The sequence below is a fragment of the Callionymus lyra genome, chromosome 6 (assembly GCF_982586985.1).
Source record: "Callionymus lyra chromosome 6, fCalLyr1.hap1.1, whole genome shotgun sequence".
Classification (NCBI taxonomy): Eukaryota; Metazoa; Chordata; class Actinopteri; order Syngnathiformes; family Callionymidae; genus Callionymus; species Callionymus lyra.
Genome location: NC_141823.1, coordinates 19,258,028 through 19,281,205, shown reverse-complemented (window position 1 = coordinate 19,281,205; position 23,178 = coordinate 19,258,028). Strand labels below are relative to the sequence as shown.

The 23,178-nt window shown below is 38.9% G+C and overlaps 3 protein-coding genes across 4 annotated transcripts; 1 reads left to right on the top strand and 2 right to left on the bottom strand.

The window, feature by feature from the left end:
- Positions 1-281: 281 nt before the first annotated feature.
- On the bottom strand, positions 282-7,430 carry pde6c (phosphodiesterase 6C, cGMP-specific, cone, alpha prime). Its single transcript, XM_087794074.1, has 22 exons — positions 6,935-7,430; positions 6,549-6,701; positions 6,026-6,115; positions 5,791-5,931; positions 5,650-5,724; positions 5,497-5,561; positions 5,325-5,391; positions 5,176-5,223; positions 4,916-5,065; positions 4,664-4,807; positions 4,532-4,597; positions 4,240-4,395; positions 2,644-2,751; positions 2,402-2,511; positions 2,046-2,133; positions 1,878-1,978; positions 1,693-1,800; positions 1,549-1,612; positions 1,366-1,440; positions 1,206-1,289; positions 659-812; positions 282-595 (listed from the first exon to the last, which is right to left on the bottom strand). The coding sequence occupies exons 1-22, from the start codon at positions 7,400-7,402 to the stop codon at positions 558-560; spliced, it is 2,553 nt and encodes an 850-aa protein (XP_087650200.1). The 5' UTR covers positions 7,403-7,430; the 3' UTR covers positions 282-557.
- Positions 7,431-10,065: 2,635 nt separating this feature from the next.
- On the top strand, positions 10,066-11,444 carry rbp4 (retinol binding protein 4, plasma). Its single transcript, XM_087794073.1, has 6 exons — positions 10,066-10,126; positions 10,197-10,302; positions 10,376-10,512; positions 10,594-10,700; positions 10,820-11,032; positions 11,133-11,444. The coding sequence occupies exons 2-6, from the start codon at positions 10,198-10,200 to the stop codon at positions 11,150-11,152; spliced, it is 582 nt and encodes a 193-aa protein (XP_087650199.1). The 5' UTR covers positions 10,066-10,126; position 10,197; the 3' UTR covers positions 11,153-11,444.
- A 1,115-nt stretch (positions 11,445-12,559) lies between these two features.
- On the bottom strand, positions 12,560-19,472 carry cep55l (centrosomal protein 55 like). Of its 2 annotated transcripts, none has more exons than XM_087794069.1 (12): positions 19,439-19,472; positions 18,569-18,789; positions 17,957-18,064; positions 17,651-17,758; positions 16,926-16,979; positions 16,700-16,844; positions 16,470-16,582; positions 15,878-16,071; positions 15,563-15,671; positions 15,284-15,355; positions 13,796-13,921; positions 12,560-13,672 (listed from the first exon to the last, which is right to left on the bottom strand). In XM_087794069.1, the coding sequence occupies exons 2-12, from the start codon at positions 18,752-18,754 to the stop codon at positions 13,481-13,483; spliced, it is 1,407 nt and encodes a 468-aa protein (XP_087650195.1). In that variant the 5' UTR covers positions 18,755-18,789; positions 19,439-19,472; the 3' UTR covers positions 12,560-13,480. The 2 variants fall into 2 exon arrangements, with proteins under 2 accessions (XP_087650195.1, XP_087650196.1); XM_087794070.1 differs by lacking the exon at positions 19,439-19,472 and adding an exon at positions 19,348-19,424.
- Between the last annotated feature and the right edge of the window lie 3,706 nt (positions 19,473-23,178).

Here is a 23,178-nt window from a genome sequence, read left to right as displayed (position 1 = left end):
CTATACATTTAATATATGTCTCAGTGACATCACTCCTTACACTTCACATTGTCTTTATACATTATTTTGTACTGTTTATTCATTCACCAAAATTAAAGTAACAGTATAACCACTCAAAGTTGCATTCTTATTTTGCTCTTTCCCTTCATTACAATAGCAGTAGCAAAATATATCCAGCAAGTACATCGAGTAGATTAACTTGACAGCACAGGAATATACTCAGTTAAATGTACTACACTTAAAAGAGGCTCCAGGTACGTGCCTGCTATGCTAGGGGGCCTTTTAGCTTAATAAGGTAGTGTTTTAACGTTCATTAGCACATTTCGCGGTCTTTCACATTCTTTAGGTCTTCCCAGCCCTTCGTGTTTTTTTCTACAATCTGGTTACTAGAAGTAGCCTAGTCAAAATCCTATCCAGGCTACACAGGTCGCACGATTGCACCGCGTATAGAGCCGCTAACTTCTCAAACTTCGGAGGAATATCCCAAAATGGCTCCTTTCACCGTTGCAGAATAGCCTGGAATATCTCTTACCAATCTCAAAAACCATGGATGGAATTTAAGAAATTGTGCATGTTTTGGATTTTCCTCCGTCACCTGTCAAAAAAAAAAGGATATTAAAGACTGGATGTCTTCACTCGAGATAAAAGAAATGTATACCTTTTCTGGCCTCCTCGTCTTCCAACTTCTTCTTCTCATCTTCAATGAGCTTCATCTTGGCGTTGTACACTTCAGCCAGCTTGTTCCATTCTGACCGGTTGTTGTTCAGACCATCAAACATGGGCTGAATCTCTTTGTGGAATCTAGAAAACTCCTGAAATCCAGAAAACACGAGAAAGTTTGAATAAATTGAATTGACGCAGTATGTGTGCACCTTCTGAATAACATTTATTTTGAATTGTTTTTATTTGCTTTCATTTAACGCTAAAGCTAATTTGTATTTCAGTTACATTAGCTGTTCTTGTGCGATACATTATCACCGATGTCTTGAAAGTAAATGAAGGACTGTGTTCTTTATGTAGACTGATAGCTATTCACATAGAAAATGGGTTTTCTTTCACATTAACAACATCTTTGAAACATCAATACATGTACAATGATCTTAAGAGGTGGAGGTTTCATCTTAAGGACAATAAAAGTGAATGTTATTTATTGATTGACAGCTTGTTTGTTTGCATTCTCTTAAGAAGCTATCTAGAACTTTTACCTTGTAAACAAATGCGCAGACAAAGTCAATGAAACCACATTGCATCTTGGGTAGCTGTTCGGAACAGTTCCTGTCCATCATGGGCTGGGAAAGAGCGAAGAGAATATAAATATTATGACTTCTTCCAAAATTGAAAAAAAGACGATATAATGGGACTTACGATTGGTTGTTGGTCCAAAACACTTCGCTCCAAATCTCCTTGCTCCCAGAATTCTGCAGCAACCATCAGCGCCACCTATGGGAGAAAAAAAAAACTCCTATCTTATATCATAGCATAAAAAAATGTTGACACGAATCCAAGTCCGTTCCTCGTACATCTCGTCTGTTTCAGTAAAACACCCACCTTGCTCTGAACCGCCCACGGTTTGGTAATAGCTGACAAGTCACAGCCTGTCATCATCATTGCCCTGCAGATAAAGTCAAACAAATGTGAGCCTGCACGAAGAGACCCTTACAAAATGCACAACGTCACGTGGAAGACACTCACATAACAATCTCCTTCCTGATTGCGTTATTTGAAATGTAGGCAATGGACTCCTTCTCATCTGCCATGGGCTCAGTGGCGTTCACAATGTTTTGGAACATAGTCCTCTTCCTACGCCGCGGACAAGAGACAGGGATTAAGAGGAATCTCAGCGATCTTGTCGACCAAACACGTGTCAGAAAACACACTTAAAGTAGAGGGCCAGGTCTGTGGCGATGATGCAAACATCAAACAGGTGCTGCACGTTCTCAAACTGACGCTTCTGGAGGTTGCAGAAGATGTTCAAGCTCTGTTGGACACAGTAAATGATGTTACGCTTTCACAATTACAAGAAATGGACAGAGGATGTCTCGTACCTCCTCAGCCATGAGGGTTTTACTGTACTCCAAGTGATGCCTCTCCATGATCGATGAGCCATGAAGTTTGGCCAGTGGAGCTGAACTCCTGGTGTCAGAGACCATCCATTTAGAAACTAACAGTCATTCGCCTCACTCAGGTGTATTTTAAAAGCAGGACATAACAATTATGACTTTTATTCAAATATAGATTAAGTACTACCCCCATAACAAATGTTTCTAAACCTTATAATAAATATACTGTACTTAATGAGTTCCTCTTTATAGTAATAAACCTAAGTTTTACTAACTGAAATGATATGACGTGTACATTTTGTCTAATAGATACAGATGAAATCCATGTTGTGTTCACTTGCTTTGTCTGATAGAGGTTGTTGGTGCCTCTGTGATCGATGTCGTGGCAGAATGCAGCAGCGACCATAGCGAAGGCATCTAGATCAGAGTAGTACTTCCTCAACTTCCCGGTCTGTTGAGACAAAAGTGCTCGGATTCAGATTCAATACAACAGCATCAAGGATGAACTATTGGAAAGTTTGCTTCGAGTTTTGGTACATAAGCCAGTGTTGTGTTCATGGGTCATGACCTCCAGATACGTTACCTGCAGCAGGCAAAACATTGTGTGGCCGACGTTGAAACCATGTCTCCAGTTGTGGTAGGTGATGGCGCGATATCCCTTCCTCACTGTGTACATCCATCTTGTCAGAGTCTGGACCAGAGCAATAAAGAGTTAAATAATGCTTATTAAGCCAGACTTACATTTTTTCCCAACACATGCACGTGAAAAGATGCCAACTAACTGTAGGTGAGCAATGTTAACATCATAATCCCTAGTGTGTTCTTGGTCTCAACACCACTTATTTCCGGTCTTGGTCTATGGTCTTGTCTTGGTCCTGCAGTCTATTGTATTGTACTCAGCAGTCTATGTCCTGGTCTTTCTGCGGTTCTTTTCTTGGAAGTCTATTCTCTTCGTCTTGTCTATTTACGTCGTCTTGTCTATTTACGTTGTCTTGTCAAGTCTATTTACTTTGTCTTGTCTATTTCTTGGAAGTTTATGGTCTTAGAAGTCTATTGACTTTGTCTTGTCTATGTCTTGTCAGTCTATGGTCTTTGAAGTCTATTGACTTTGTCTTGGCAGTCTATGGTCTTGGAAGTCTATGGACTTGGACGTCTATGGACTTTGTCTTGTCTATGTCTTGGCAGTCTATGGTCTTGGAAGTCTATTGCCTTTGTCTTGTCTGTGTCTTGGCAGTTTATGGTCTTGGAAGTCTATTGACTTTGTCTTGTCTATGTCTTGGAAGTCTATGGTCTTGGAAGTCTATTGACTTTGTCTTGTCTACTGTATGTCTTGGAAGTCTATGGTCTTGGAAGTCTGTTACTTTGAATAATCTTGGTATTGGCAGTCTATGGTCTTGGAAGCCTGTTAACTTGACATAATCTTGGTCTTGGAAGTCTATTGACTTTGTCTTGTCTATGTCTTGGAAGTCTATGGTCTTGGAAGTCTGTTAACTTGACATAATCTTGGTCTTGGAAGTCTATCAACTTTGTCTTGTCTATGTCTTGGCAGTTTATGGTCTTTGAAGTCTATTGACTTTGTCTTTTCTATGTCTCGGCAGTCTATGGTCTTGGAAGTCTGTTAACTTGGCCTATTCTTGGTCTTGGCAGTCTATGGTCTTGGAAGTCTATTGACTTTGTCTTGTCTATGTCTTGGCAGTCTATGGTCTTGGAAGTCTATTGACTTTGTCTTGTCTATGTCTTGGCAGTCTATGGTCATGGAAGTCTATTGACTTTGTCTTGTCTATGTCTTGGCAGTCCATGGTCTTGGAAGTCTATTAACTTGGCCTAATCTTGGTCTTGGCAGTCTATGGGCGGTGTATAGTCTTGCTCTCGTCTTGGTCTTGCGTTCTCTCCTTCTTACCCACATTGACATTACTCCTTACATTCTTTTGGTGACTTGATCTTGTCATGGTCATGTCACTCTCCAGTCTTGGTAATGTCTTAGTCTTGAATACGAGTCTGCCTATCATACATCCTTTCAGAACTAGTATCCGTGGATATTGCATAAGAAAGTAACCTACTGAATGTTTACACAGTCCTAAAAGTTATCAGCCAAGATCATTCATACTGACCAATTGATGTTGTTTTCTTTGCATTAGCATCATTTCATTAGCATCCATGGCAGCCTGGCCTCTCATACCTCAGCAGGAACTTTGAACTTCTCCACCACACCAAGCTCGAAGAACATGCGGATGCCAGCCTTGATGAGGTCGTGTTCTGAAGAAGGGAAATCGCTGAACCCGAAATTGTACAGATTCTCTCCATTGACGTTATCAGCTGGTGGGCAGGTCCCTCGCTGGAAAATAAAAAGTTCACGTTGAATGATCAGCAATGCTAATTGGTACCTTAATAATATAAGCACCTGATGGAGGATGTATTTGATTTCTGTAGTTCATATTTAAACATGTTAAGGATGTTTGATGCTCACTCACCAAAAGCTTGTACATTTCTTTCTGATCGCAGTCTTCTGGCTCTGAGTCAAACTTTTCTTTGGTGTTCTAGTGAGAAAATGAAAGATCAGAACTGATGAAAGGTGCACCTGGAGACGTGCAGATGGGACTCACCAAAATGGACTGCATCTCATCACCAGTGCATCTGGTCTGGTACATGAGCATCTCCTGGGCAATGTCTTTTCTGTATTCCATGCGATTTAGCCTATCATAGGTGTCACAGTTGAGCACAGACCACCCGAGGAACTGTGTCAAAGCCTGCGGCAAAATAGACACGAAGCAACAGTGAATATAATGTCCGGCATTTCACGCACAATAGCAGTCCTAGCGCAGTTTTAGTGAGAATTTTAAAGGCTAATTTCTGACCTCAGTAATCTGTTCATCGTGTTCATCAAAAGGTTTGCCGTCTTTCCTGTTGTAGAATGTGGCGATTCCCACAATTTCTTCTTTCTTGTTGACAATGGGTAGCGACAAGACATTCTTGATCACGAATCCTGACTCATCCACTGCCTCTTTCTGAAATAAAACAATAGTTTATGTTGTAATACTAATACAAATTAACAATTTTAGTACATGACTAAATAAATCCAGCTGTATCTTTTTTTAAGGTAGTTGGATCTTTCTACCTGGAATGTGAAGAAGTCTTCTGCTGCCACATTCATCATGTTGCAAATCTGTGAAGAGCAAGACAAGTGATTTTTCACGAGTCAACCTTCCTTGTGAACTTTTTCTCAAGAACACTTGACAAGCTTCATTCATCATGTCTCAAACTTACAAAGCCGTTCTCTGCCACGTAGGTTGGAAGTCCACTGACGAGAGCCCAGTGGTCTGCAGGGGGGCCCCTGAAATAATACAACCATTACTGGAAACTATTTAGCGTAAAATGCAGATGAACCTCAAGTATTGTTTCTTAAATTCTGTTCTAAAGAGAATGAAAAGCTGCTCACGGTATGACTTTGATCTCCTCTTTGCCTTCGAGCAGGTAATCGATGATTTTGTAAAAGATGATTTCCTTGATAAAACACAGAGTCAAAGTGCAGTTTTATTTACCCAGAATAAGAAAGGAATCATTCAAAGCTTGGAATAAATAACTTATTTACCCTTCCATCTGGAGTTTTAGGTCCTTTGTAAGGCTCGACGTCACCCAGTTTGACCGGCCATTCATCGTAGAATTCCTGTCGCATGAGAGAATGTTTGGTTTACGGCGGTTCATAGAAGTCGGATTTCGATCTTGAACAAACCTTTTCTTTGGTCATGTCCAAAAGTCCAACTGAGTACCGGTCGCAGTTGAGGTAGACCCTCACAGTGTAAAGGGCTTTGTGGAACTGTCGCTCGATGTCTGTCAGCTCTTCAAAGACTTTACTAGCTGACCAGAGTAGAACCTAGGGGGATACATTTTCATGCAATTAGGTTGTCCTGACATTAATCGAAAAACGCTGGAATGGTATTAGAATATATTGGGATATTAGCAGTTACCTGACTCCTCCTGGACTCAACATTGAACATGTAGGCCGTGTAATGCTGCAGGGCAATTACTTGAGCAAAGTTCATGTACTTATGGAAGAGCTGAGAACCAAAAGAGAACACGGCTTTATGACCGGACAAGTTTCTTTTTTTTCATACTGCAGTGATTCATCTGTCACACAATGTAGATTTAAATGTAAAATAATAATACAACAGCTGTGTTGTGAAGTGAGTTTTAAGCGCTGCATGCACAAGAAAACATCACACCTATTATAATGTGGCTTAAAGAAGGGAAGTTACATCACAGTATCAAGTCACCAATCCTGTCTCAATGCCTTCCGGAGCACAAGTTGTACATTTGAAGGACAACCTTTTTGTGGCAGTATCACAATCTTTTTTATCTTTCAGTTTTAGAAACGGCACAGAGTAAGCAACAAATCTATAAATAATTGTTCTTGACTTTTTTTTAAATTCAGTTTTGACACATACATACAGACTTAACTAATCGATAATAGATAGGGTTTAAAATACTTACGGCTTCATCCTCTGGAGTAAAACTACTGGCTCCAATTTTATTTAGCATGGTGACGACTCCAAGACATTCTTTTTCAGCCATCAATGGGAAAGTGAGCATGCATTTGGTCTTGTATCCAGTTTGCTTGTCCACAAAGTCACAAAACTTCTTATTCTGCACCAATGAGAAAATATTGATTTATTCACGTGAAGTCGTAAAACTTATCATCTGCTACCAAAAGAGAAAGATTACAGATGCCTTCTTGATCCCATATTATTTGTATTGCAGTCCTCAAGTATAGAAATATAAATGTGTCTTTATCAGCTTTAACTTTTTTTATTTTGAACAAATCATTGATTCTATTCACTCAAGTACTAATACTACAACAGTGTTTAGATAGTTCTCACCTGTGTGACATCTGGAACATTTTGGGGCTTTTTGCAACTTGCTGTGAAACCCACGATTCCCATTTCCAAAGGGAAAACTATTTCACTCTGCGGGTGAACCAAGTTGCTCTCGTACTTGGATGTCGGAGTTACATCAAAGAGGTTGGTAGAAAGCTCAGGAATCCCATTTCTTGATCGGCAAAGGTAATACCCAGCCCGGTCCGCTTGTAAAATCATCGTCAGCCGCTGCAGGACTTTGTGCATGGACTGCTCCATAGTTCCCTGTTTCTGCAACTCCTGGACCAACTCAAAGATGATGGCTGCCTCCTGTACTGAGTTAACATCCTTGAACGAAGCGATGTCTTTGATGTCAATTTGAGTCGAGAAGGCTGCCGTGAGCACTTCTGCCCGGACTTTCTTATCAAAGTATTCTTTGGCAAATTGTGGGTTGTTCTCCAGATATTTCTCCACGCTACCTTTGTCCGCCATGGTGAACAGATCGTTTTTTCAAGCCTTTATCCCAAGAAGAATCACCCGGGACAGATGAAAAAAGGAAGGTGAGCTACTGGCTCTTTTGGTGGAGTAGCAGCATCCTAGAACACGGAGTCATTGGCAGCGTCTGTGTTGGTCAAAGAGAAGAACAGGATCTAGCAAGGCTAAGAGGCTGAAAGGATCAAAGTGCCTGCTAATTAATGTGACGTCATGACATTAAACCCCCTGCTTTAAGCATCTTTAACCTGCAAATCCCCGCCTGATAATTTTATATTGGGCAATCCTCTCCACCTGTGCAGGACACCCTAGAGACTCCTGCATTCCTGTGACCACCAGCTTTTTATATAGACAAACAGACTGACGCACAGTCCCAACCTTCCCCAACAACAGATTTTCTTTTAATCCCGACAAATGTAGGAGGAGACGTTTGGGATCTTTGTGTATGTATACACTTGATTATTATAGACGCCTGGTCATCCAAATAATGTGGTTCTTGTTGAGTGATGGGACACCAATGAAAATTCAAGTTGGAAGAAAAAGAAAGAGGAAGAAAAGCACAGGATCAATCTATGTCCTTTGATAGCAAATAAAAGTTGGGGTAGAGGAGGAGCAAAGAAAACCATGACATAATTCCTACTAACCAGACCTTAAAAAATGTTGTAAAAAAACTTAACTTAAATAAGGTGTATCACTATAGGATTATTCTTCAATTTATTTAATGTTTTTTAAAATGGTATGAAATTAATTTTCAAGTGTTTGGACACATGTTGTCTTCATCTTTAAGCATCGTCACAGGCACTATGACGTGTGTTAAATGTACCACTTTAGGTTCATCCTATACGTCACCGGACTAATGACTGCGCTGACGTACTTGAGTGTTGAAAGTGGATGAAGACTGTCCTTTATCCTTATATCTCCTCAAATGAATACTTTGTGAAGTACTTTCTTGAACGTTTTTTTCCACTGTTGTATTGAACAAAAGTTCTTAAGACATATTCATTTAAAGTAATAAAAGATGATGGCCAGTCGGGTGAATCATTGTGTACAGGTTTTTCTTTTGAGGTGGAGGGGGAGGGGCATGAGTTCTTCAACTGTATACCGGTCACAATTAGAAGTCTTGCAAGAAAAATCTAAACAAAGACAGCATGTTAAAAATAGCTCAGGTAAAGTGTCTGGTGAGTACTTTGCCAAGCGATCAGACAAGGAGTTCCTCACTATCTTTTGTTGTGAGGATTAGGGCAAGCTGATTAACTGTGCAAGACAAAGGGTTCGAAAGCGTGTTCTGTGACGTGTTACACTCTGTCTCTGTTAAAGATCCAAGAAATGACGTCAATATCAAACTGAAATATTTTAGTTTTATCTGTGATCGATCCCTAAAATATTGTCTTGAAATATAGTCAGAATTCACATAAGGATACCAATGAAAAAAATAATAATAATTCAATTTTTTTTATGTATTAATGTAGACAATACAAGATCATTTATGAAATAACGTAGAAGCAAACAAAGTTGCAGAAATGATTTCACAAGGCATAGATTTCCCTATGAATTATGGCTCAGCCTGCGGCCAAATTCCAAATGTTATTCAGTTAGAGAAGACTCAGTTATTGTGCTGCTTGACAAGCAAAGACTTGTGGTTTCATAAGCAGCAGATGGTCTTTTGAAGATCATTTCACCTTTTCTGAAATAACACCATAAAAAAAGATTAAGAGGTTAGAAGAAATTTTTAAAATCAATCAATCAATAAATCGTTTTATTGACTGGCCTAAATAACTTCAACCAATGAAGAATGATGAGAAAATCCTTAATTTCCCTCAATATGGTCTTGGTTAAGACGTCTGGAACAACTTAAGGTACATTATTTTGGATTGAAAACCACAAAAATATCTCGTCAAAGATAATATCTAACCATGTGCCATGGTTGGAACCATTCCACTGATAATAACAGTGCTGTTGGGCATTCCATGTTCTTTCCTGACTGAAAACGACTTGATACACTCAGGAGATAGTACTTGATTACATCACTCTTCTTTGAAGAGAACATGAGTGCTTTCATCACCCTTTCCATTACGTATGTACTGAGCGAGCTAATAAACAATCTCAAAACAGAGTAAAGCAAAATCGACATTTATTGTTTACTGTAATAACACAACATACAACAACATTTTTTGTGGCACACACATAAAAAAACAGCTTTTGTCCCTCAGCAGTTAATATAAAAGTAAAAACACTACTTCATCTGTTTTCTTTTCTTTATTATACACACTTTGTTGCTAGTTTGCAACCCATAGGATTGAAATGTCCAACCTAAGGTCTATGTCTTCTATATGTTACATAAACACACTTAGAGATTAGTTAGTGACTCTAAAGGTTCTTTGGTTGCTTTGATTCAGGTGTATTTGATGGCGGTGCATTGTGACATTTGTGTTTAAACACATGCTTGATCCAAATCTTTGCGAAGGAATCTTTAAGATCGACTGACATGTTGCAACACTCTCTCAACAGTGGGGGAGTTAATTGTTCTTAATCAACATAAATCAATACGACTGTACTCTACTGTTATGTAAATGTTTGTCCAATCGGAGACAAGATAGCAGTCAGGGGGAGTAGCTGAGGGGGGTTGACGTTACACAACCGGGGGTGGGGGGAACTGAATATAAAGACAACAGAAAGGGACCCAAAGATCTGTGAGAGCAGACCACTGTAATTGGAACAAATAAGGTACGTGTGAGGATTTTGTTTGAAAATTTGACCTGGAACTGACATGTTTTTTTCTTCTTCTCTGGAACAGAATGTTGCTGTATATCGTGGCCCTCGGGCTCTTTGCTCTCTCCTGCGCACAACAGGACTGCCAGGTGGCCAACGTTCAGGTCAAGCAGAACTTTGACAAGACCAAAGTGAGTTTGGACAGAGGTCTTAAATAACATTTAAAAATACGAGTAAACAATGACGCCGTCTCTTCTGTTAAAGTACGCTGGCACCTGGTACGCTGTTGCCAAGAAGGATCCACAGGGTTTGTTCTTACTTGACAACATCGTGGCCAAATTCACCATCGATGAGGCCGGCAGCATGACCGCGAGCGCTGAAGGCAGAGTCATCATTCTCAAGTTAGTAATCTTTTCACAGGAATTCTCTCTCATCCATTCTCTTCTCAATCTCATTGGAGATCTGTCTTCTTTTGTTTTTAGCAACTGGGAAACATGCGCTAAAATGTTCGCCACTTTCCAAGAAACCCCCGACCCAGCAAAGTTCAGAATGAAGTACTGGGGAGTTGCAGATTACCTGCAGAATGGAAGTAAGTTTGATGATGAAATCAAGACTGGTTTGTTGTGAAACTCACTTTGTCAAAAAAAAGCTTTTGAAGTTGTCGACCTTTGAGCTTGTTTAAACAAATTGTCTGTTTTTTCTCTAAAGACGACGAACACTGGGTTATTGACACAGACTACGACAACTACGCCGTCCACTACTCCTGTAGACAAGTCGACGAAGATGGCACTTGTTTGGACAGCTACTCTTTTATCTTCTCTCGTCACCCCGGGGGTCTGAGGGCAGAGGACCAGCAAATCGTCACGCAGAAGAAAACAGATCTTTGCCTGTTAGGCAAATACAGGCGTATTACAAATACGGGTAAGTCACGTTCATTATTTACCATGTTTTCCTTGTACATTAATGTTTAATTTGTTGTGAAACGACATCGAAAAAACAATTCTCCTGCTTTCTTACACAGGATTCTGTTTAGAACACTGAACAACTCAGCGGCCAGCCTGTTAATTTAAAGGTTCCTGCGTGATTCCATCTGTCTTTTTTACCTGTGAAAGCTGCAATTTGGCTCTATTTTTCATGATAAATTGTTGTATTCTGTATTTTATAAACCATACACACATTCGACCATCACATCATTGACACAGAAGAATCTGTTACCCTTGTTTATGATATGAAAACAGTATTTTTTTTGCAATGTCACAGAACCTGTCAAGCATATTTAATTATAATACAATCAAATTTGTAAGATTGTAAAATAAACCTGTTATTCTCATGATTTTTTTTTCATGTCTTTACTGTTACAAAAGGAGCAACTGATCAATATATATTTATTTGTAATATCATAAACGTTATAATCAGCGGGTTCATTCACACTGACAGTCATGGATGCATCACAAGATATTCCAGGCAAACAGTTGGATGGTTAAATCTTGTGTCTGTAAAGAAAGCGTATAAACCTGAAGATATTGTGTGGCGTCTTAATAGTGCTGGGTATTGATTGATATTTTTTCTATACCAATTTAATAAAACCCATTTTAACAACAATAAATGTGCATTAGACATAAGTATAGTACAAATCTTGGATTATTTCTCAGCTTTGGCAAAATTCCAGATAAGGTTCTCTTACATAAAAAAATAAATAACAATTTCCAATGCAAAAGAACACTTGCTAACAAGTTGACTGCTACAAATTGATCTGATGTTCACTGTTTCGGTCACCCATCTGCGTTTCTTCAGAAAAATCCAAACATCGAGTTTTGATCACATGTATTTAACTGATGCTTGGCACTAAAAGACAAAGTTGTTTTTATACTCGGTACAACCCAAGTACGATACCCTGCTCACTCCTTGATTTAATGTTTAATAGACCAAGACACCATCCTTGTGCAATGTCAGATGGTTAAGTACTATAGATCATTACATCAAATTGTATCATTTATAAAGCTTTGATTATATAATTAAGATGGAACAGACAAAACGGGGCTAAATTCCCAGTTAAACCACAGAAACAGTAAAGACCAGACTCCAATTTGGATCAAAGACGTTCCGAAAAGACGGCTGAAAGATTCTCCAGCCTTGACTAAGAATTTACCCATCTTGGCCGGATGAGTTTAAGACACCTGCTCTGAGGTCTTGGTGAAAGAAAAAAAAAAAGGGAAAAGAAAGTGGGGTCGGTTCGAGCCAGAGAAAATGAATCCTATTTGAGCACTTCAAATGGAATTGTATGGCTCAAGGGTGACTGAGCTAAGCTTAGAGTGAATGAGCTAATCTTTCAGTGTAAAGACTGTATGACATGCATCACCATTCCACGGTTCACTGAACTATAGGTTGGACTGGAAGTCAGCCACTCCCCTAAAGATACAGGCAGTCGTATGTCCACTTATCGCTTCACATTAGGTCATCTCCGAGTAAAGTTAAGGGATCATCAGGATAGAGACCGAGAGAGGGGTTTCTTCACTTTCTATCAAAATACATTGAAATACAAACAAGTTCAAGGTGTGTTTTAAAATGTTTATTCATGAAAACTCTGACTAAATCACATAATATTAAAGAAAACAGAAAACAAAGATTTGAAAACATTAAAAAAAAAAAAGAAGAGAATATGTGCTGCACAGTTATTTAAAAACGTCTCAAAATGTCATAAATAATTCCCAGACCTGAGTGAAAGTGGAGTTCTCACTGTGTATCCGAAGTAAATCTAGCTGGTCACATGTCAGAGGCCGTCAGAATAAAGACACATTAACCTCTATTCCCCTACCAAGAGGTCCATCACTAATCTGCTGCTTTAAATAGTTGAGCACAAGGAATTATCTCGAGCAATCTCATTCCCGATTTACAGGGCCAGACTTCAAATGTCAAGGTGGCGAGGGAAAAATAACAGGCAACACGTGACCTCACAAATCCACCAACAGTTCAAACAGCTTCAATTTACTTTCCTTTATTTTAACCCTATAACTCCAATACTGAATGTCTAAAAAGCTTAAAAACCACAAGTCAAAGATCAGGTTTCATGACATCAGCTGCACATTAAATCAATATCACACATCTTTGGACAGTAAAATATAAAAATAACTATAATTCAATTAAAAAAAGAAAAAAAATCACTTCACGCAAAGTCTAAATGCCATGATTTTGTGTAAAATATCCTCCCATGCCAAACATAGCCAACACTGAAGGTGTCAATCAAAATAAGCAACAATAAAATCCAATACATTATACAGAAAATAGTTAAACATTAAAAAATATTACTCTCACAATAAAAGAAATCCCTCAAAAGGAGTGTCATGGGTTCTCCGACGTCACATCTTCAGCTCAAGAATTGCAGAACTCAATGTGAGCCAGAAGATCTCGGTACCGGCTGGCCGGGTAAGTGGATTGACAGTTAGGGCACTCCAGGAAACTCTCGTCGAGCAGGCTGGTGACTTTAGGGGAGGTTGTCATGTCGTCCATTGTGTAGAGCTGATGCGTGCTGTGGGACCTGCGCTCCGGGAAACGGCTGTTTTTCTGAAATATGGCCACATGCACAACAGCAGGTTTAGACACCTGGATAATAACATCTCTTGAGTTCTCTGGACTCAAACTTTAAGTCTCGCTGAACAAGCAGCTTTAATCTGCATTTTTACTTACAGAAGAGTCCAGGTTAGAGATATCGTCACGAGTCTTGCGGAGCTCTTTCAGCACTTCGTGCAGCTCTTCAGTGACACACTGGCGGTTGACCTTCTCTTCTTCGAGGTCATTGGCGGAGAGCTGGACCTTAGGAGAAGAACAGGCAGGAGTGAGACGTCAATATGAAAGACACCTTCATCTAGAGGGCCCAAGTAATAGCAACATTTCTGTCCTGCAATACATGCTGGGATGCATCAACACAAGATCAATGTGGATCAAAGTCCCCTCAACGTGCATGTTTGAGACCCCTGACCTAGAAAATGACTATTCGCAAAAGCCTAAATAAAAACAATGGTTACTATACATAACTACAGTTTCGTGAATACCCGAGAGCCCTCTACTGGGCTTAGCCTTTTTCTTCATCACACCATTTGCACATTAATTTTTCATTTTGGGGTGGCATAGTAAGTAAGTAAGTAATTTATATTTATAGAGCGCTTTTACAGGGTCACAAAGCGCTTAAACAATAAAAAACAATACCCAATAAACTATATACTAAAAAGATCAAGATAACACCGAGAACAACACAGGAGTCTCAGAAAAAGATTGTTCCAAAGCTTAGGAGCAACAGCCTGGAAGGATTTCTCTCCTCTGGTGTGTGCGCGAAACCATAAGTAGATTCTGATCCACAGACCTCAGAACCCGAGCTGGGGTGTAAGGCTGGATCAGATCACTAATGTAATAGTTGATGAATAGATCTGAAAGTAAGAACCAGAATTTAAAAATTGATCCTGAGAGAAACTGGAAGCCAGTGAAGAGTTTTAAGGATCGGAGAAATGCGAGTTCTTCTACAAGAGCAGGTCAGAATTCTCGCTGCAGAGTTTTGTATGAACTGCAGGCGAGACAGATCCTTCTTGTTTAGACACGAAAAAAAACTGTTGCAATAGTCCAGACGAGAAAACACAAACATTTTTTTTTAAGTTTACAGATTTTTCTCAGTTGAAGAGGACCGTTTTCTGGTCAGTTTTCTGCAGTGTTGAACTAGAGACTCAGACTATAGAGTGGATGGCTTGCAGTGTGTATATTATATACATACATATATCTATCCATCCATCTCCCAACTGTTAATCTTTGTATCCTTTTTTTAACGGCATTTCCTTTGACCCATGTTCTTTATAATTTCCCTTTGTTCTTTTTTTTGCACTTTGTTCTTGTTTTTAATGAAACTATCGTCTGCCGTGTACTGGAAACCCAATTTCACGAAGGAGTTCTCCGGAGGGATTAATAAGGTCCATCGATCCATCTAACCCATCTAGTATTATCTGTATCCATCTATATATCAGAGCGACAGCTTATCAGGAGCAATCAGGGCTAAGTGTCTTGCTGAGAGACAACCATATCTGAGCTTTATATATGGCACAGGAACATAAATGGATTCGAAGGAGGCACATTGTATTGTGAATCCATAAAACCCTGACGTGGTATTCAAATATAGCACTTAAAGGATACCTGGTGTTCGAGTAAGACAAGTAGTCTTTGTTGCTCTGACTGGGAGAGAAGTGACTCCTGTAGAACTCTCACCTGAAAACAAAGATTCAAAAGTCACTGAAGGTTAACAAAGAGGCTCATAAATAACATAATCACTTGAACAAATGTATTTAGAATTCTCATAAAATGGCAGTTAATAAATATGTCTGCAAACTAAATATACATTTAAGAAATCTGAAACGTTAAACATTTCCTTAAGAAAGTTAAAAAAAAAAAAAAAGAGTCAAGAGTCCAAGTTACCTGCTGCAAAAGCTCACTGTATTTCTTTCGTTCTTCTTTGAGCAACGAGTTCTTATCCCTTAACTCATCTTTCATCCTGTTCACCTGCTCAGAGTCCCGTCTTGCATTTCTGGAAGAAAGATTTACAAGTTTGACAATGTAAAATGTTAATAGAGTAAAACTACAATACATTATGAAATCACTTAAAAAATAGCCATTACAGTAAACTTGAATAATACCGTTTAAATGTTATGTAGTGCTGCTTTAAGGTAAAGTCTATATAATCAAATAAGGGTACTCAAGTATAGTAAGGAGTGATAAATGATGTAAGAATACCTGCTGTCTTGTTGAATTCTTTCCGCTTGGAAGGTCACCTCCTCCAGCTCGCTGCACTTCTTCTTGTATTTTCCAGTGAAATTGGACAATTCTGAGCACTTGTCCTCATACATCTGCTTTTGAACCATCAACTCCTCCTGCAGCCTGGTGACCTGCTCTCTTTGAGAACGCAGCTCAGCCTGAGTTTGAATGGTCTGAAAGCAAAATGGAATCAATGCTGATGGAGGAGTTTGAAGGACTTTTTTTTTTTTTTTTTTTAATTATTCACCAAAGATTTACAAGGCCAACCTTGTCCAGACAACTTAATCCCAAATTTAAAACTTGAGTAGAAAAAAGCTTTCTGACAGATTTAAGACAATTTTCAAATGTGCGTTCATGAGAATCACAGCCTTCTTTTACTGAGAAACTGTGAGAAAAAGTGTTAAAAACATTACAAAAGGTACCAATTATTTTGATTTAAAGTGAATTTTGGATAGATCAGGTACTGAATAGATGTTCAAATTTGAGGTATGTTTTAATCTTTATGTCTACAGTCGATCCTTAAGGCCCAAAAAAGCTTTATTCATGAAGGAGAACGCTCAGAATAGCTCACCAGCTCCTTCTGTTGAAATAGTTCACGTTGGGTTTGGTTAACTTGGTCTTTTTGGCTCTGCAGGTTGCTCTGTATGGCCAACATCAGTTGTTTGTGATCCTCCTTTTCTGAACCTGTGTTGTTTTTTTTTTGAAGAAGAAACAATGTCACCCACGGCAAGAACCAACCACTGTGTGATTCAGCAGCTCATTCATTAGCCACACATCTCGCACTAATCTTGAAGATCTTACCATCTGCAGAGGTTTGATTATTGCCTTGTTGCTGCATCACTTCACTCAACTGCTTCTCCAGCTCCTGTGCACGAGCAGCAACACACTGGACGTAGGCTTCTCTCTGCTGGTCGTACACCAGCCACTGCTGGTTCTTCTCAAGAGCCTAGGTGACACGTAAATATTATTATTATTATTTTTTAATGCACTTAGGGATTTAAAGAGTTAAACAATGAAGAAGACTCGCATCTCTCAGTTGATCGTGCACCGCAGCCATATCTCCTATCGCAGCTGGTTGGTTCTGCAAATAAAAAAAATACATATTAGTTCCGAGTGTTGATGAATACAAGTCAAATTCCCAGAATTGAGCAGCAAATGGTCCAGAAAATAGAAGAACGTCCCCGCGCCATTAATCCTTGTACAAAGTGCGACATTGACACACAGTGGATGTTTGCTGCAACTGCAGCCCGCTTGCATTTAATTTTTTTTAAATGAGTTTCAAAGGATATACTTTTTTTTCTCCCCATTTTCATCATCCAAACGTGCGTATTATGAATAAAAAAAAGTTCTCAGTCAACTAAATGACTATGGTAAATTATAGGTATTCCCTTCTATTTTTCTAGCTCCGACTTTGGCATTTTATTCACCATTTTCTTTTGCTAAAGTATAATTAATTGCAAACATCTGTAGAAATCAAGGAATAGACAAGGTATGAATCACAGTGTTACATAAGTATACATTCAACTCATTTGTTATATTTTGGAGTTACAGCTGTGCCAAAAGTATGAAAATATAGTATATCATACGAGATTCTTTCAGTTACGAGTTGGTTGTCCAGCAAGTTATTAATCACAATGCCAAATTTTATCCTGTTTATATGCACACAAGTTAACCGTTTTAAAATATGTAATGACCATTATGAGTAACTGAAAATAATGGAACACGTAGAAATAGACTATTGACAGTATTCACCTTGATTTTCAGCTCTTCCATCTCCTTTGATAGATTGTGGAGCGAAGTCTCTTTCTGCTCTGCAATCATTTTGTGTTGTGCTAGCTGAGCTCGCAGTGATGCCACTACCTGGACCAAAAGAAGAAAAAAATACACTGTAAAGATATAGTAAATTAAAGTGAGAATGTTTACTTTAAAGATAGAATTTTGATTTGTTTTCACCATTGGCCATAATCCTCTTCAATGTAAAGACATATGAATTGTGTACAGACATGGATGAAACTCTGCCAATAATGCATTCATGCAGAGCTATGGAAGAACACAGACCTCTCCATCCTTTGCGGACAACTGCTGCCTAACAGTTTGAAGTTCTTGCTCCTTAGCCAGCAATTGACGGTTGTTCTTTTCTCGGAAGGTTTCGAGTGATAGGATCCTCTGATGATGGAGCAGAAAAAAAATGTTATTTTTGTGATACTTCCAAAAACGAAACCATTGAGAGGGAACTGTAATAGATTATATTTTTTATTTTAAGTTTTTCCCCTTTTATCTATGTTCTTTTTACTTGCACTTTGTTGTTGTTTGTCTTTTTTGAAACGGCTGTACTTTCTATTGTCTAAAGTCCATCTAATCTAATGACTTTAAAATAAATATTCCAGATAAATTACACCCTGTGATGCAAAAAACAAAGTATGTCTGCCTCTTTTCCCATACTTTAGGACAGGGGTCTCCAAACCGGTCCTCAAAGGGCCTGGTTTTGTTCCAACCAATCAAGAGCACCCCTTTAAACCCAATCAGGAGTGAATGCAAAGTGACAAAAGAGTTGTAGCCCTTTAGATCACCTTTCAAATAAATACGGAAATAGTACTACGATAAATTCGGAATAAAACAAACACATCTATATAACTGAAAAATGATCATGGAAAAGAATACATTCTTTACCTCCAGCAGCTTGCTTTTTTCAGAGTCGGGTGATTTGACATGAGACCTCAGTTCGTCAATCTTCTTCTTGAGGTGGACATTTTCTTTCCTGACTCTCTCCAGCTCCAGCTCACTCTTCGGTACAGAGCTATTCAATCTGATCCCAAACTTGTTGACAAGAGACTCCTTCACGCCCTTGGATGCCATCACGTATTATCCACAACAGGTGATCCTATTCAAGGCTGAAAAACAAATACCATGTAATTTCATTTCAAGTGTAAAATATTCACAAATATTAAAAATTGTTTCGATGTTCTTTTTTTTTTTAAATTAAATACTAAACTTTGTTATGTTAGTACTTTATGTTACCTTTGGATCCAGTACAAATAATTTTTTGCCTTGCAAAGTATGCCAGATATTTTATCAAAAATCGGATTCGACTTTAAAACAAAATACAATGACAGCAAATTGGAACGTAAAGATTCTTATTCAAAAATGTTAAACCGTTAACAAGAAATAATGACCACTTCCTGCTCTAAGGGCGTTCTTTCTTAAACGTTGTCGGTCAAAAGATATTTTCTAAATTCACAGGCAAGAAACGTAATGAAAGACTATATCCAAACGATTGATACAAACATTACACATTAAGGTTAAAGGAAAACAATTGAGATCCATTTCTAAACACTAGTTTTTGACATGACAGAAGTCCCTGGTCTGTCCACATACGGAAGTGAGCACACAATACCAAACAAAACAAAGTTAAGGAGAAATACGCGAACCACTCGCGTTTCCACTAATACTCACGAATTTTAGGCTCTTTACTGAAAAATATCGAGTACTTGTTTTCTATTTAACCGCAATTACTGTCAAAAGCAATGTTGTTTTACTTACTTCGCCGGCCAGGGACTCGCTCCTAAGATTTGAATGATAGCCTACGTCATTTCCTTTATTCAAAGGAAGCGTGTCTTCACACTGGGCTGTGATTGGTTGGTTTCGCCTGGGTTTGTTTGGGGAGGAGCTGAGGTTGACACCGAGGCTGCGTTTCAAATACTCCATTATGTGTCCTCGAACACTTGTTGAAAGTGTTTTTATAATGCTTTTTTTTCTGTCGTAGTGCTTGTTTTGGATTGAAGGGGGGTTTCTTATTCCGTTATACAGTGTCTAATGACAAATAAAGGCATTGTATTCTATTCTATTTTCCTGGCTATGACGTCACAAAAGACCATCTGTAGAGTGGAGGGGAAGTGAATTCGTTCCTAAATAACCCCAAATGTAATAGATCAGCCACACTTTGCATGAATAGCGCCATATTCCGTCATTCAAATAAGAAGCAATGCAAAGACAATGTAAACCATATAAACCACACAACATATAATGAAGAGCCTATTCAGATACAACAAGCCACCTACTTGATTTTCTGAGACTCCTGTGTTATTCTCAGTGTTATCTTGATCGTTGAAGTATATCTTTTATTGAGTTTTGTTGTGATTGTTGAAGCGCTTTGTGACCCTGGTCAGGAAAAGCGCTCTAGAAATATAATTTACTCACCTACCTTTTTTTCTTTTGTGAACCATGATCAAATAGAATGAAATGTCAATAAAATAGATGTACAGTTATAAAGTTATAATATATATTTAAAAAATGACATATGACATGTGCTTTATATTGAATCAGGAATTTTTGTAGAAAAGGTAACATTTTGCAGCAAAATGTAGGCAAATTTACGTTATCGATAAAGATCCAAGCTTACCCCTTTATTTATTTGTGTTCTAAATTAAATATATAATAATTAATATTACAATTACAAAAATAGACAAAATATTTTTGGGTGAGAAACAGAGAGCAGACAACAGTGGTCCATTACTGCCACTGCTACTTCAAGTACAGCTTCAGTGCATTGTGGGTTGAAGTAACCTTCGATGTTCCCTTGAATCCTCATCTACAAAGTTTACTTCAGCTGTTCTGATAATCACAACAACCCTTGTCTGCAATGTCTTCTTACATAACATGTTCTACCTGCATGATCGGTTCTACGACGCAAGTACACATCTCAAGGTTCTGCTCCTAATACAAATGTATATTTGTTAGACAGGAGACAAGGTTGGTGGTTTGGGATCTTTTTTTTAGTCTATTGTTTTCTGTCATTCTTTATATTACATTTTTCTAATATTGGTTTCCTGAAAACTTTTTTTTTTTTTAAAGCAGCACCTTTTTCAAACTGTTTAGAAAATAATTGTTGCAGTTAAGATGACCTTCAACAGCTACAGGGCCCTCACTGGCACCCCTGGTAAAAAGAAAATCATAGAAAGAGGTAACCTTCAACTCAAGGGAATTTCACGTTTGAAAGAAACTTTTTTTTTCCCACAATTTTTGGGGAATAGAAGTAATGCTAGCATTTTCTTTCATTCATGTATTTCCCTTATGTCCACAGCATGCTCACAATGATTAATACATTTAAAAAAATCTTGTTTCCCTGGGGTATACATTTGATGTGACACAGGCCATTTTTCTCACCCACACTTAAAAAAAAGGCATAAAAGAAGACAAAAGGAACTCAGCATTCAAGTAAGGTAGATGTGTCAACCTTCACAAGTCAGTCAGTGGCTACAAGAAAGCAGCTACTCGCCTGCATATATCTACTGTCAGAGGACTTCTTAAGAAGTTAAAAATATTTGCAACAGTGAACACAAGTTTATTTTGTCAGCACGCACACTGAGGAGGACGGTAAGAGAAATAAAAAGCCAACTGTTAAATAATTGCAACAGATTGTAGCATCATGGGGCTTCTTTCTGTTTTCTTCCATCTTGTGAAAATATTAGAAGAGAAAACTTGATGCTGTTTTGTTAGCAAAAGGGAGTTGTAGTATTAACACCAGGGATGCTAATTATAGTGGGACACATGAGTTGATGTAATATAATCTTATAATATTTCTAATACTTCTTAATGTATTTCCCCAACTGAATAAGCACACTCATTGTGGTCCTATAGTATAGGACCTATACTATTAAAAAAACAACCCGCTAATGTATTAGAAACCAAAGAAAACATCTTATCCAGGGGTGTCAATGGTATCCCTTGTGTTGGCTCTGGGTCAAGATGAACGACCTCCTTTGGGTCACCTTGACCCTGAGATAACACAGGGGTTAAGGAAGGAACTGTATTTGGATGATTTGTTAGAGTCAAACAGTTACAAATGCCCCCCAAAACAAGTATATGTTATGTACTACTGAAATATTAGCATATAAAAAAATAAAAAAAATAATATTAATGCTACCTTTAATTACCTGAACATATTTGCAGCACAGGAGAGGATAGATTGAAACTCAGGTTCAAAACAACAAGTGCAAAGAACTCTAACCTTGCTTCACAGCAGAGAAATCTAAACAAACTCAACACACAGCTGGGTGCGACCCACCTCCCCCTTCAAGGGCATGGGGCACCAACTGCATGTCCTCCTTGCGATGGGTAGCCGACTGAACAATATGGTTAATGAGCGTTGTGCTATATTTGCAGACCCGGCTAAAAACAAGATTCTTCTCGCTACATCCGCTGGAGACCTAAATGACATTAATAGGATAGTGGACCGTCACTCTGGGGAGAGAGAGTTGTACACAGACTTTAACTGCTGGAGATGACCTGAATGGGCTTTATGCATACATCTCGGAGGTACTGCACAGTTCCTCCGTGTCCAGCAGAACTTTGAGGTATAAAGAATGTGTCTCTCCAACCAGCGTCGACAATGTACATTCAGCAGGGGCACCAGAGGTATGATGCCAAAAGTTTTATCCATCTGTCTAAAGCAGCGGACAACAATGGCACGGAAAGCCGAGCCCGGGTCCCGCTAAACCAGAGGACCCCCCGTGGTTACTGCTCCGACACCTTTTGAGAGGGCTTTGGCTAGGCCAGGTCACAATCTGGGTGAGCCCTGACCTAAACATTGTGTCTTTCATCAGGGGAGCCCTCGAGAGCATCTGGCCAACCAAAAGGGAAATCCACTGCTACTTGCCCCATGTTGTCAGCTCCGCCTGCTTGAAGGTGAGCTAAATCGACCACACTGGATGGAATGTTTTTTATTCAGAAAGGGAGACCATCTTAATCGCGGTCGTCAGGCCCTCGAGCTAGAAATGGAAATCCAGGCCAGAAGCGAAATCCCAGGTTAACCCAGGACTCACACCTAGCGAGGGGCGGTTAGATGTGGTACTGGGCGAGGATTCATTGCTTATTTTCCTGTACACACTTCTGGCAGATGTTAAATTACACTTGACTCAAACTGAAACATAAACAATACGTTACACCAGGCCAGGTGCACCAAAACCGCACAGGAAACAAACCCCCCTCATTCATTCTCTGTGAGGGGGGAGAAAGAAATCTTCTGTGCGGTCCCGGCAAATACATCTTTTTTTTCGTCATCAGTCATGTTTTAAACTTAAGTGAATAAAAAAGAAGTTCAGTATTTAGAAAGAGAGAGCAGTTCAGATGTAGTCAGTACATCAGGGAAACATATTAATCCACACTTAAATCCAACCACTCTCCCCCTGGTTGTCATTCACTTAGACCTTCACTGTCCGTCTCCACACCTGATCTCCCGTATCTCTATCAGGAAAGATAAGCTATATATATATAATAGATAA

Coding starts and splice junctions, on each gene's coding strand:
- cep55l (XM_087794069.1), bottom strand. CDS start 18,754: ATGGCATCCAAGGGCGTGAAGGAGTCTCTTGTCAACAAGTTTGGGATC. Junction 16,845..16,925: donor TGCACGATCAACTGAGAGAT/GCGAGTCTTCTT, acceptor CGTGTCACCTAG/GCTCTTGAGAAGAACCAGCA. Junction 15,356..15,562: donor ACAGTGAGCTTTTGCAGCAG/GTAACTTGGACT, acceptor CTTTGTTTTCAG/GTGAGAGTTCTACAGGAGTC.
- rbp4 (XM_087794073.1), top strand. CDS start 10,198: ATGTTGCTGTATATCGTGGCCCTCGGGCTCTTTGCTCTCTCCTGCGCA. Junction 10,303..10,375: donor AGAACTTTGACAAGACCAAA/GTGAGTTTGGAC, acceptor CTTCTGTTAAAG/TACGCTGGCACCTGGTACGC. Junction 10,513..10,593: donor GGCAGAGTCATCATTCTCAA/GTTAGTAATCTT, acceptor TTTTGTTTTTAG/CAACTGGGAAACATGCGCTA.
- pde6c (XM_087794074.1), bottom strand. CDS start 7,402: ATGGCGGACAAAGGTAGCGTGGAGAAATATCTGGAGAACAACCCACAA. Junction 6,116..6,548: donor TTACTCCAGAGGATGAAGCC/GTAAGTATTTTA, acceptor TTTGGTTCTCAG/CTCTTCCATAAGTACATGAA. Junction 1,979..2,045: donor AAACCCTCATGGCTGAGGAG/GTACGAGACATC, acceptor TGTGTCCAACAG/AGCTTGAACATCTTCTGCAA.